General features: G+C 42.5%; 1 protein-coding gene across 1 annotated transcript in view; it reads left to right on the top strand.

Annotated features, from left to right (window-relative positions):
- The first annotated feature begins 4959 nt into the window (after positions 1-4959).
- SH3GL2 (SH3 domain containing GRB2 like 2, endophilin A1) overlaps positions 4960-12405 on the top strand; it is a 202852-nt gene continuing 195406 nt past the window's right edge. Inside the window, exon 1 of the mRNA XM_047767603.1 lies at positions 4960-5504. Coding sequence (XP_047623559.1) covers positions 5460-5504 — 45 coding nt within the window. The 5' untranslated portion in view covers positions 4960-5459. The remainder of the gene's footprint in view (positions 5505-12405) is intronic.

Below are 12405 nucleotides of genomic sequence, written 5' to 3'. Positions count from 1 at the left end.
TTCATCAGGCTTTTAAAATTGCAATTAGACCAGATCTAGTGAAGTGTTTATATTATCTGCTGAGAGTTGTAAAAGTAAAGGTAAGATCCAACACTCAAAGAGTTAAGCATCGAATGCTGTATACATCAATACGTAAAACCCATGTTAGATCAATTTCACCACAGAGGTGCCCAATCAGGGCAAATGAAGAGAGGATGTGGGGTTAGAAGGGTGGACAAAGACTTCAGAAAGCCACTGGAGGTTGGCACTGGTGATGGAAGGATTTTTCCAGGGAAGTTGGAAGCATTTCAAACTGGGATACAAGTAATAAATACGAACCCAAACTAAGAGCCTAACGTGAGTCACACACTTAGTTAAGTCTCCTCCTCCTCCTATGATTTGGTTTACTAAATGAAGAGGAAGATTTTGCAGGGAGAGGCCCTTGTGCTTTGGAGGGAGATGGGCTGTATAAGAGGGGAGGAAACGTAGGAAGAGAGAGAAAGATGTACACATTCTACTTCCAAGAAACAAGTGTGCTTCTTGCATCTCTTGGTGTATTTGATGGAGAGTGGGTGGTAGATGACAAATCTGGAAGAAAGGTAATGAAGGTGGTCTTTCCTTGATTTCCCCCTTTGAATAAAGGGATCCTTAGTCCTGTCCATTCTGATTGGGGACCAAATGCAACCACTGGCAGTGTCCAAAAGCACAAATTCTTAAGTGCCATCTACTGCAGGACAGCTATCTGAGTCCTGCATGGTCTGTGTCTTAATACAAGGCTGTTGGGTGAAGGCTGCTGAACATCAGACCCAATGTGGTAAAAATACAGCATCAGTGACAGTGATAAACCATTCATTCATTCATTCATTCATTCACTCACTCATTCCAATCTATATTAACACTGACTGCCTGTAATTAAGGATAGAGGCTGGAAAAGAAAAGTAACAATGAGTAAGTCCCTTCCTTTCCTTCCTTCTATTTTCTCTTTTGTCAAACAAGAAGCTTGGAATTAATGCCTTTGTTTTTTGTACTTTGTGAACTTAACATGTAAAGTCTGGAGCAGTTTGCCCTGGTGTGGGCCAGAGGAGTGGTGTCAGGGGTTGAATGGCAAAGGATAAAAGGCACTGCTTTGCCTCCTTGGAAAGAGGGGCTCTCTGAAAAGTGCTGCACAGCTCTATGCAAACTAGAGGTCTGGTATTTGCCAGAAGCTTTGGCATAATGCGAGGAGAAATAGTGCATAAATGATGTGATGGAATTATTTCCTCATTGATGTAGATTAATTGCTCTCTTTGCAGCTTCAACCAAGGCCCTTCCCATCTGTGAACATGTGAAGAATTTCCTGCCCAGTTAGTGAGGTGAGGCTGTGTGGGGTTTCATTTAATTGGAAATTTCCTGAGCAGTTCTAGGTTTACTTACCATTTTACACTGATCTGATCTCAGGAGATGAGAGGAGATGCCTGTTGAATTACAATAACCTTTTATTAGACAAAGTTTTTCCTCATTGACTTTTTATGCCCTTTTCCCCACATTGTGCTTCTGCCTTTCTCCAAAGAGCCTCTGTCACAGCTTCTTTGCAACCACAGAGGGCACTCACATTTGAATTTTTTTCAGTGTCTGGTGCATTTGTCCCTATATAGTCAAGTCACAATAAATGTCCATAAGAAGAATTTTCCGAGTCACTAGCATAGAAACTCTTTGAGGATCAAGGTCTAGTCTATACACATTTAGTATTTCACTTTCTCATCCATCCTTCATCACCTGCCTGCTAGAAGTTAGATCTACAAATCTCTTTCAAAACATCTTAAAGGTCTTTATAGGTATAAACTGTGGCTTCAGTAGAAATACTGGGTTTACACTGAAATCCAAGGGTATATCTGGGAGAGTTAACCATGGTTTCAAAAAGATTTAAAGTCCTTTCTCTCAAGGTAGTTCCTTGAAGGATAGCATTCTGAATTGGGGTTGGGAGTTCTCCTTGTGGCTCAGCAGGTTAAGATCCTGACATAGTCTCTGTGAGGATGCAGTTTCCTGGCCTCACTCAGGCTCAATGGGTTAAGGATCTGGTGTTGTCAAAGATGCAGCTCAGATTCAGTGTTGCTGTAGCTATGGCCTAGGCCAGCAGCTGTGGCTCCAATTGGACCCCTAGCCTGGGAACCTCTATATGCTGCAGATGCTGCCATAAAAAGGAAAAAAAATAAGTTGGGGGATTAAGAACCAGGGAAAGAGATTTGTTTTTGTTAGACTTAGGGTTCAGTTAAGTTCTCAAAGTTCTGAGGAGATGTTTCAGGGCTCCCTTTCATACTGTTCACATTTAGAGACCAGAGGACATGTGTCCCAGGTCCTTCTGATTTGTAGATTAATTGCTCTCTTTGCAGCTTCAACCAAGGCCCATCCAAACTGTGAACACATTCCATTGCTTAGATCAGAGAACAGGTAGGAAAATTAACTATGAATTACTAGTATTACACTAGTAATGGGAAAACATCATAAGAATTGAAAGAATCAGAAAAAAATTTCATTCTTAATATTGCTACTCCAGTCCAGGTGTTTTCAAAGTGTGTTCCTGAGCCTAGAACATTAGTATCACCTGAAAACTTGTTGGAAATACACCTTCTAGGGCCCCACCCAGGCCTGGTGAATCAGAAACTGGGATGTGGTCCAGCAATTTGTGCTTTAACAAGTCCTTTAGGGGATTCTGATACACACTCAAGTTTGAGAATGGCTCTGGCAACACAACTATTTTAGCATTTTATGGCAGTCTTTTTGTGAGTGTGTATGTATGCAGGCCTCGCCAAACTGTCAGAGTATAAAAGCAGCAATTATGCCGCCAACCTGCAATCTTCCCAGGCTAGAGCCCTACTTAGACCTGCAATGAGTCCCAATTCCTTTGGTTTCCTAATATCAAGAATCTGGGATTGATAGGTGCAAACTACTACATTTAGAATGGGTAAGCAATGAGGTCCTACTGTATAGCACAGGGAACTATGTATAATCTCTTAGGATAGACCATGATGGAAAATAATATGAGACAAAGAATATATATATGTGTATGACTGGGTCACTTTGCTCTACAGCAGAAATTGGCATAACATTGTACATTAACTATACTTTAATATAAAAAAGTAAAAAAAAAACCTGAGAATTATCATAGCGGACCTTAAAGATGTGATAAGCTGTGCCCTAGGCACACCATCCTATGGGACCTCAGCAGCTTTGCTTTACTGGTTTGTCCTGAGATCTGATAGATAAGTAACCCCACTTATCTATTGGCAGGACTTTCATCTTCCCCTGTCTGAGGTTCCTCTGAAACACAGATTGTCCTTTACCCAGACATTCCTTTAGAATTCCTGATGGATCACCAGAGGTAACTGTTCACTGTCTCTAGCTGGTAAGGAAAACATAGGGTAAGAGATTAGGGTATGGTCAGTGCATGGAGCCATCCTTCCCTCTGACCCTCAGGCCTGGGAGCTGAGTTGGCCTGATGCTTCCGTGAGGCTGTAGGTGGCAGAGAAGAAATATACTTCCTGAAACTTCAATGAGGCTTTCATAAGAAAGAAACAGGCCACTTCGTGGACATCTAATGACAAAAAATGAAAAACACATGGGCCATGGCAGGAAATGTAAAATCTCCCTTCATCTTCTGAGGAATGGGAAAACATTTTCTCTTTTGTACACTAATCAGGAGAGACTAGTTTGCCACAGTAACAACCCTAGATTCGGGGTATTGAAATTACTCAGGTTTATTTCCCACTCATGCTGAATGAAGTTGCAATCAGCTGGGGGCTTTGCCCTGCTTTGTCTTCACTCTGGATTCTGGGTGACAGACTACAAATACCTAAAATACTGTTTGAGAGGGGAGAGCCTCTCATATGAACAGTTAAATCCTCTGCCAAGAGGTGACAGTCAGTTTCCTTCCTGACTCACTAGTTAAAACTTCTCACAGTGGCCTACTTAATTGATTACAGGGCTGGGGTGGGGGGAGTGCGATTCTACCATGAATCTGGAAGGTACATGAACATCTGTAATAACTACCGCACAGTAGATTTTCTCCTTTTGTCTGCTTCCCTTTTCAGGCTGGGTCAGGAGTCCTTGTGCTCTTAATGCTCTGTGATGCACCACTATCTGCTTGATTCTGGCATTATGAGTACAATTCATGTTATCAAGAAAGACTAGTATTGGTAGACCAGCAGTGTGATGGATAGGATCCTCTTGTATCAGATATTCACCCTGTGCCCAAGCAGCCTGGCTGGAAGGGTCTGTGGTTCCTCCCAGGCAGCAGGAGTAGTGGGGGCAGTGCAAGGTACTCCTAGAACTCCCATTCTGCCATGCTCTTTCCTTATTCATTCGTGGCTGTGTCTCTCATCTGGCTTCTGTCACTCTGGTGACTCCTCCTTATACTTTATGGTCCCCACATGGGGTCAGAATTCAAATTCTTCTCTATATGCTTCTGAGTCTCAGAAAACGGGGAGTAAACTCTAATTACCAGAATACAGAAGCTGTCCAGCACTGCACTGCTACAAATTCATCTAGTTACATCAGTTTTTTTCTAGCCTAGATTCATATACTTTTTTACATATGTAGTATTTATATAGTTTTGCGTCATGCTTTTCACATTATCTAATGCTTATTTTGGATTGAAAATCCTAAATCCACTGGCAAATTAATACCAAGTTCATATTTGGACTTTTTCATATCTGTAAACAGGATTATATGCTATAACTGTAGTAATAAATTCTATTTACTGGACCAGCTTCAAGGTTTAAGCATTTTTTTTTCATGTTTTTAAGTCGTTAAATTGTATCAGATCGAGAAAAAACAAAACAATAACCCAGCATTGGTGGCTTTCCCTAACGTTATCTCGGCTTAAGGGATAGTGAAACCAGGACAGAGAAATGTTTTCTGTGACCAAGCAAGCAAGGAGCAATGACTTATTCATTACCCTAGAGAGAACGCCACTCCTCTTTTCCACGCTGCAATGAGGCCAGGCTCAAAGGGCAGGCGGGGTGGCTTCAGGCAGCGCCCTTGTGGCTACCTGGAAGCCCAACAAGTCACCGGAGTTCTGCCAGTGCCTCGGCTGCCAATCTGCAGCCACCGGTGGGCAGTTCGCGGGAGCGCGAGGACACCCCTGCGGCGGGAAACCAGCTTTGGTCCTTAGGGCAGGTAGCCGGCCGGTGCGGCGGAGCCAAGTGCCAGGGGCTGGCGCGGGCGCCCAGGTAGCGCTTGCCGCAGCACCTGCCGCACCAAGCCCGCGCCCGGGGCGGGGCTTCCCGCGTCTCCTTTAAGAGGCCGCATCACCCGCCCCTGACGTCAGGGTGTCTCTCCGCACGAGCCCTCGTCCCGCGCTGCTCCTCGCCCCCGCGCCCACAGCCTCGGCGGCGGCACGACGAGCGGCGGCCCGGCCAGCGTGCCGCTCAGCTCGGCCTTCCCGCCACTCTCAGCCGCCGCGCGCTGTCCCCACTGCAGCCGGCTGCTCGTCCTCCCAAACCATGTCGGTGGCCGGGCTCAAGAAGCAATTCCACAAAGCCACTCAGGTAAGGCGCGTGACAGGTGCGCCGCGGGGCGGTCCCGGGGAGAGCCGTGAGGGGCGCTCTGGGCGCCAGCTGCTGGTCCGGAGCGTGCGGACCCCGGCCCACGCCGAACCCGCACCGGCCGCGCCTCTCACGGCCCGCCGCTGCGGCCCGGGCATCCCGGGACTGGGAGCCCGCACTTCGTCCCCCATCCCCCGGCTCAGGGCGGCGCTGCAGGCATCCGCGGGTCCTCGGTGTCCCGCCTAGACGCCCCGAGCGCCGCCCCCGCATCTCCCAGCGCGGGCGCAGCAGGGAGGGGGCCTCAGTACACCAGGCGCTCTGGTGGCGGCGCGGCGGTAGATTATGTAAAGTCGCCTCTTCCCTGGTGACCTTGCGGTGTCGGTGCGCCTAGCTATCCCGGGATGTGCAGGCACGAGCGGTGGCCCGCACTGGGGGTGGCTGCAGAGATGTCTGCCGCCTGCGCTCTTCCCCCATGGTGTCTGAATCCCTCCTTCCGCGGCGATCGCAGGCTTCCGAGGAATGGGGCTTCCTTTTGGGAAGCTCATTCATTAACTTTTCCTTGGAGAACTTGGTCTTGAAACTCCTTTGAGGCCAAGGCTTGACCAGCAGCCTGCGCGTTTTTAAACATTTCCCATGGGTTTTGCAACCTTAACATTACCAAATCATTATGTGTTTCAAAGTATTATTTTTAGTGAGCCTTTTACATATTAGATGTGCCCACGTTTATGGGGTTAATAATCTGTGATTACAATAATACTTAATTCAGATGCTAATAATTTGAATCTCATTGGACTCGGTTGAAGAATTTTACATAGAGAAAGTAAGTTAATGCTTATAATGTGACCTATTTCTTATATAATGAGTATAGTTACTATTTTTTTCTTTCTTTCTTTTTTTTTTTTTTTTTTACCATTCGGAAACAATTCCAATTTAAGACATTTTTAGCTAGGGACTTAGTTAATTTCTTGAAATATTTCTCATAATTTGGCCTTAAATATTTTTTTTCATAGATTTGCCATAATTACTGCCAGTTTTTCTCATAATATCTCAGAAGTAGTGAGATTTTTTTCCCCCAGACAACCACAGTAACAGTCCTATTATAAACCTCCTCCAGAAAAGGTGAGGGTTATGTTTTACAGAATTTTGGTTATGTTAGGATGACAGACGCAGTCTGAATTTCATCCACTGTGTGCCCACATGACATCTTTATCACCACAGACTTACCTTTATAGAATCAGTTATATTTGTCAGCTCGGGCAATGGAGAAAAATAAGATTGTTTTGGTAAAAATACTCATTAGTGTATTTTTGCTTTTCACGTTGGATCTGAGACCTCTCTACCAGAAATATTTGTAAATATAAGGGCGATTTTGGTGTAATTTGGAAGGCCTCTAATAACTTTATACTTCAGATTCCTTCAAGTTTACAGAAGCAGCCAGCGTATATGCGACCGGTAAAATTTCAGGCAGGGCTTCTTTGATGTTACTAGCCTTTTTTATTTCTGGTATTCGTCACTAGTATAAAGCACCCTCCAGCAGTGAATTGACCAACACCTTATCCTTTTCTCACTTTGGTTCTGAAGACTTCCTTTGCACAGCATGGTGCCCTGAAAGGCAATTAGGAGCCTTGGCTTTGGAATGGGAAAGGCTAAGGATTGACTCACCTCTGGTGTCCATGACCTTGAGCAAGTTATTTAACTTGTGAATCTGTCCTTTCTAGAATGAGGGTAATAGCCATTTTCTTAGGATTGATGTAAGGATAGGTGAGTTTGTATATAGAAGCTGGAATTCCTAGCTTTGCTACCTTAACAAAAAACAGCTCCATTTTAGCTAAATCCTGAAGTTAAATGCAGCTCTGAAGTTAAGAACAAAAACTTGAATTGTAATATGAAAGAACGTCTTAGAGCCTCAGAGGAGGTCTGCTGTTGATAAGATTAGTATTTATCAGAATCCAGATATAGAATCACTGTCATTTTCCTTTTTTATTTTTTAAATCGAAAGGCCTTTCATTTTTAAAGGTGAATTCACGCACCATCTCTTATCCATAACTTAATGTAGCACAATCTTAGAAAATCCAAGGCAAATGTTATTTTTCCTGTGGATGTGTGGGCATTTTCTAGGGCGTGTAAAGCCAGTGCTAATGTTTGCCTGTATCAGAGATGTTAGGGAAAGTAGCCATTTCCTACTTTTTAAACCACCTCTCCCCTGATACAGTTCATGAACTTGATCTTATCTGCAGAGAATACTTTAGAATTACTTCCTTTTGAGAGTGGATATGCTAAATTAGATAGCCTATGTTTATAAGTGGAAGGGTTTCTCTTCAGGAACATTACTTTTGTGTCTGTGAAACTGAGTGTTTTGCTTATGTTGGTGAGGGGTGATATTTGTATTAATAAAGTGGCATATTTTTAGTGTTTACCCACTGATTTGAAATCTCTGATTAGCTTTGTCAACTGTTCTCTTGGTTTAGAAGTGATTGTTTCTGCCTTGTTGCTGACAGTCATTTTCAACATCTCTGTCCTTTGGAGGTAGAACAGTGCTTTTACCAAATAAATTTTATTAACGGGGAAAGATCTTTTAAGCTTGAGAATATATTAAAATAGCAAAAATTGATCATCTTTTTTACTTGAATATATGTTATTACTTAATTATTCATAAAGATGTAATTTGCCATACAATTAAAATAAATAAGGTACTCTCTTTTTTGTATAAAATAGGGCACATGAGCACATGTTATTCTACTTTAGTGAGTTTTACTCATATTGAGATCTTTTAGAAAGAGTAATGACACTTTTTTTTTTTTTTCATTTGTTTAAACAAGCAGCAGATTAGGTAAAAATAGCTCTCCACTTCCAGTTAACATGTTCTCCTTACAAAGTCTTTTGTTTTTTTAAACTTTATCAAGCTTTTGATAGGGACGCACCTTGCTGTAAAGTGAGAGTTTGTTGGAGTAAAGTTTGCTAGGTCATGGTATTGGTTTGGTAGTGTTGCCACAAAGTGTCACAAAGTGAGTGCCCGAGATGACATAAATTTACTGTCTCTCACTTCTAGAGACAAGGTGTCAGCAGGGCTATGTTTCCTCTGAAGGTACTAGGCAAGACTCTGTCCCAGGCCTCTTAGCTTCTGGTGGTTTGTTGGCAGGCATTGGCCTTTCTTGGCTGGTAGACACACACATCCTCCAAATCACCTTCATGTTCACGTGGTGTTCTCCCCATCCGCCTGCGTCCCAGTTTCCCCTTTTTGTATGGACACCAGGACAATAGGGTGGATTGGGGGCCCATTCCACTTGATGAGTATGATCTCATCTTTAGTAATTACATCTGCATGACTCTGTTTCTAAATAAGATCACATTCTGAGGTTCTAAGGGATAGGATATGGGCATAAGCATTTTGGAGGGGAGCAGGGAACATAATCAGCCCATAGCAGTTCTTATTTTCATAAAAACACTCACCACAGTGTTTTAAATATTGTATTTGATTCAACATGTAAAAGGATAATTCAGTCTATAAGTAATAAGTTTTTATTGCGTAAAATGAGATCTGCTTTCTTCTTTTCAATGAGTTTGGTTAGGATATATATATTAGACTGTATCTTCTGACTGTTTTAAAGGATAAAATGTATTTGGTTAGCCTGTGTTAATTAGGATATTGTCTGGCATGTAATTTATTGTCACACTCAAATCTTTCAACTGGAAACATTTAATTACATTGATATTTTATGTTTCTCTTTTAACTAGTTTCTTCATGCTTTCATCACATTTAAAATGTTGTGTTTGATATAGATGTTTTTCTCTGTATCATGTGTATGCATTTGTTGATTCAGTGAGACTTAAAACTTGTTAAGGCCTTTAATTAAATATATAATTAATCATGACTTTGTCTCAGTGAAGTTTTCAGTTCCTTAATTGCCTGCTCTAAACAGTAAAATCTCTGCTCCCTTTGAAATCTTGAGTATGGCTTATCCCCATCCCTGCACCCTCTGTCAGATGCTGAGCCTGTGGTCTGTTATAGACTGCAGAAGGCCTATTTATTTTCTAAAGTTATGTCACATTTTATATGTGCATTTTTCAGTGGGAGAGTATCCTTAGCCTACCCCCAAATTTCTTAAAGGAATTCTTAATCCCTACCTCTCTCCACCTCCCCAAAGTAAAAGTGCATCAGGAGAAAATGATAAAGTTCTTAAAATAATGATGGCTCCAGCCATGCTTTTACCGGGCTTTAGAAGGTCTGATCATAATGCAGCCTTCTCTGAATGAATTTTAGGGGCAATCAAAATTTAAAAAAAAGAAACAAAAACTTTCCAGAGTTGTCACAGTTGAATGAGATAATGTGTGTGAGAGTGCCATGCTTGTATAATGAGGATAACTTGAACCATGTGAAACAACAACAAAAAGTTGTTAATGAGCTCTAACTTCCTGGTGTACTTAGCAAATGGACCTGTGGGGTGTTTGAACAACTGAGTGTAATTTCCCTTGAGGCCGAGATTCTTCTTGGTTGAAGTTTTTTTGAGTTGACACAGTTATATTTTTGCAAAGGTTTCACCCCCGATCCCCTGTGCCTCCGCAGTCATTCTTTAAGGTTTTCAATTGAGCTTCTATGAATTTTGGTTTCAATCTACTTGAAAAATTTAAGGTACCTCCCAAATTAATCAGAAGTGCCCTTGAAAATGGCAAGGCTTGGTTGGGGAAAATGGTGACTGTTTTGAGAAGAAGTGTCATTGTGGAGGGAGGAGCTTAATATTGTGATGTCTGCAGAGTTTCTGTGCCTTTTGTAGCATCATGGATGCAACTAGAGATGATCTATTAAGTGAAGTAAGTCAGAAGGAGAAAGAAACCATATGATATCACTTATATGTGCAATCTAAAATATGGCACAAATGAACCTATCTACAGAACAAGAACAAACTCACAGGCATAGAGAACAGACTTGTGATTGCCAAGGGGGAGGGGGAGGGTGTGGGTGTTGGGTGGACGGGAGTTTGGGGTTTGTAGATGCAAACTATTACATTTAGAATAAGCAATAAGGTCCTACTGTATAGCACAGGGAACTGTATCCAGTCTCTTGGGATAGACCATGATGGTAAATAATGTGAGGAAAAGAATGTATTTATGTGAATGACTGGGTCAGTTTGCTGTACAGCCGGAATTGGCACAACATTGTAAACCAGCTATACTTTAATTTTTAAAAAGGAGGGGAGGAAGAAGTGGGGGGAGGAAGAAGTCCTGAGCCTTCTTTAAAGGGGGGTAGTTTGAGGAAGTGAGCAACAAGGGCAAGACCCATTGAGGAGTGAATGATGGGAATTGTAAGTGTGAGTTTAAGAACAGCTCCAGGGTGGAAAGTGGTGGTGCTTCCCTGGAGATGAGCAGGCCTCCAGAAATTAAGGCTAGATGGGCAAGATACGGGGGGCTAAGAAGTCAGAGGTGTCCCTTGGCTTTCCTTTTTCCCCTTTCTGTTATTTTTTTTAACCCTTTGTGCCCTTATTCCATGTTCTTTTATGTGATGATCAGTTGGATGTGGCCACAAGAGAGAACACAGAGGTTTGGGAATAAAGTTTATTATACTCACAGGTCCTAGAGAGACAAAGTCACTGCACACTAAGAGGGGGCCACCTAGGAGGAGGGCCAAGAAGGTGGGCTCATCCAAGCAGGTGGGGAGCCAAGAGAAAGCATGAAGACCCATGGCCTTTATTGAAAGTCAGGGTGGACTACACAAGAAAGGGCTCCAGGGAATTTCCTTGGTACATGATAATGTTACCAGGTCAGGGTCATGTGCAGGCAGATAAAGGAACTTGTGGTGATGCCCACCTTATCACAGAGTGTACTTAGTCACCTGGGTGGGGTGCTCACAGCTTGTATGTATGGGGATGTTGGGGGAGCAGGAAACAATATATGACATTTAAAACATTTTATAGTATAATCTTCCTGTCTTTTGTTTGTGTAGATTTTATTTTCCTAATCAATTTAGAACCCAGTGTTTATGAATGTATATGTGATCTCTAATGGATAATACAGACTAAGAAGAAAGCTTTGTAGAGCTGTAACTGTGAAAATGTCATGTTTGTGAGACCCTGTCACAGATTGTCTACAAAATATTTTCAAATGGTACTGAAGTATCAGCCAAGTCTGATGCTTCAGGAAATTACTATTTATGAAGCATTTACATTTAGTACAACTTCTAAATTCTGAATATGATATTCCCATTGCTTTGCTCTAACCTTTCTCCCCCAACCCCGGGTCAAATTGGTTTTTTATTGTTTGTTTGTTTTTGTTTATTTATTTATTTATTGTTTTTTAGGGCCACACCTGTAGCATATGGAGGCTCCCAGGCTAGGGGTTAAATCTGAGCTACAGCTGCCGGCCTACACCACAGCCACAGCACATCAGATCCAAGTGGCCTCTGAGACCTACACCACAGCTCAGAGCAACATCAGATCCTTAACCCACTGAGCGAGGCCAGGGATCAAACCTGTAACCTCATGGTTCCTAGTCAGATTTGTTACCACTGCGCCACAACAGGAACTCCAACCCTGGGTCAAATTGTATATAGTGTGATGGCTCTGGAGAAGCTATCTGTCATTCTTTAAGACCACCCAGATCTTAGGAGATTTGCTCAGATTATTTTCAAGCCTCTTCTGAATTATGATATCTAAAAGAAACAGAATTACTTTTCTTATAAGTCAAACTGAATTTACAATTAGATCTTTTTTGGAGCAGTCTCAGTATCAAGATGTATTTGTTAGGCATCTAGAGATGGTTTGCTGTGCTTTTTAGTGTACAGGAAACATAGTACAGGGTGAACACTCCCACTGGGAAAGGAAAGAATGGGAACCATGACATTTATGGTCCATGACAGTGATGCTCCTTGCTGAGTAAGCATTGTGAAGTCCCCTACTCCTGTAGTAGAGGA

The sequence above is a fragment of the Phacochoerus africanus genome, chromosome 2, assembly GCF_016906955.1.
Source record: "Phacochoerus africanus isolate WHEZ1 chromosome 2, ROS_Pafr_v1, whole genome shotgun sequence".
In the NCBI taxonomy this organism is placed as follows: domain Eukaryota; kingdom Metazoa; phylum Chordata; class Mammalia; order Artiodactyla; family Suidae; genus Phacochoerus; species Phacochoerus africanus.
The sequence above is the reverse complement of the archived record's forward strand: the minus strand, read 5'-3'. Positions and strand labels throughout refer to the sequence as shown.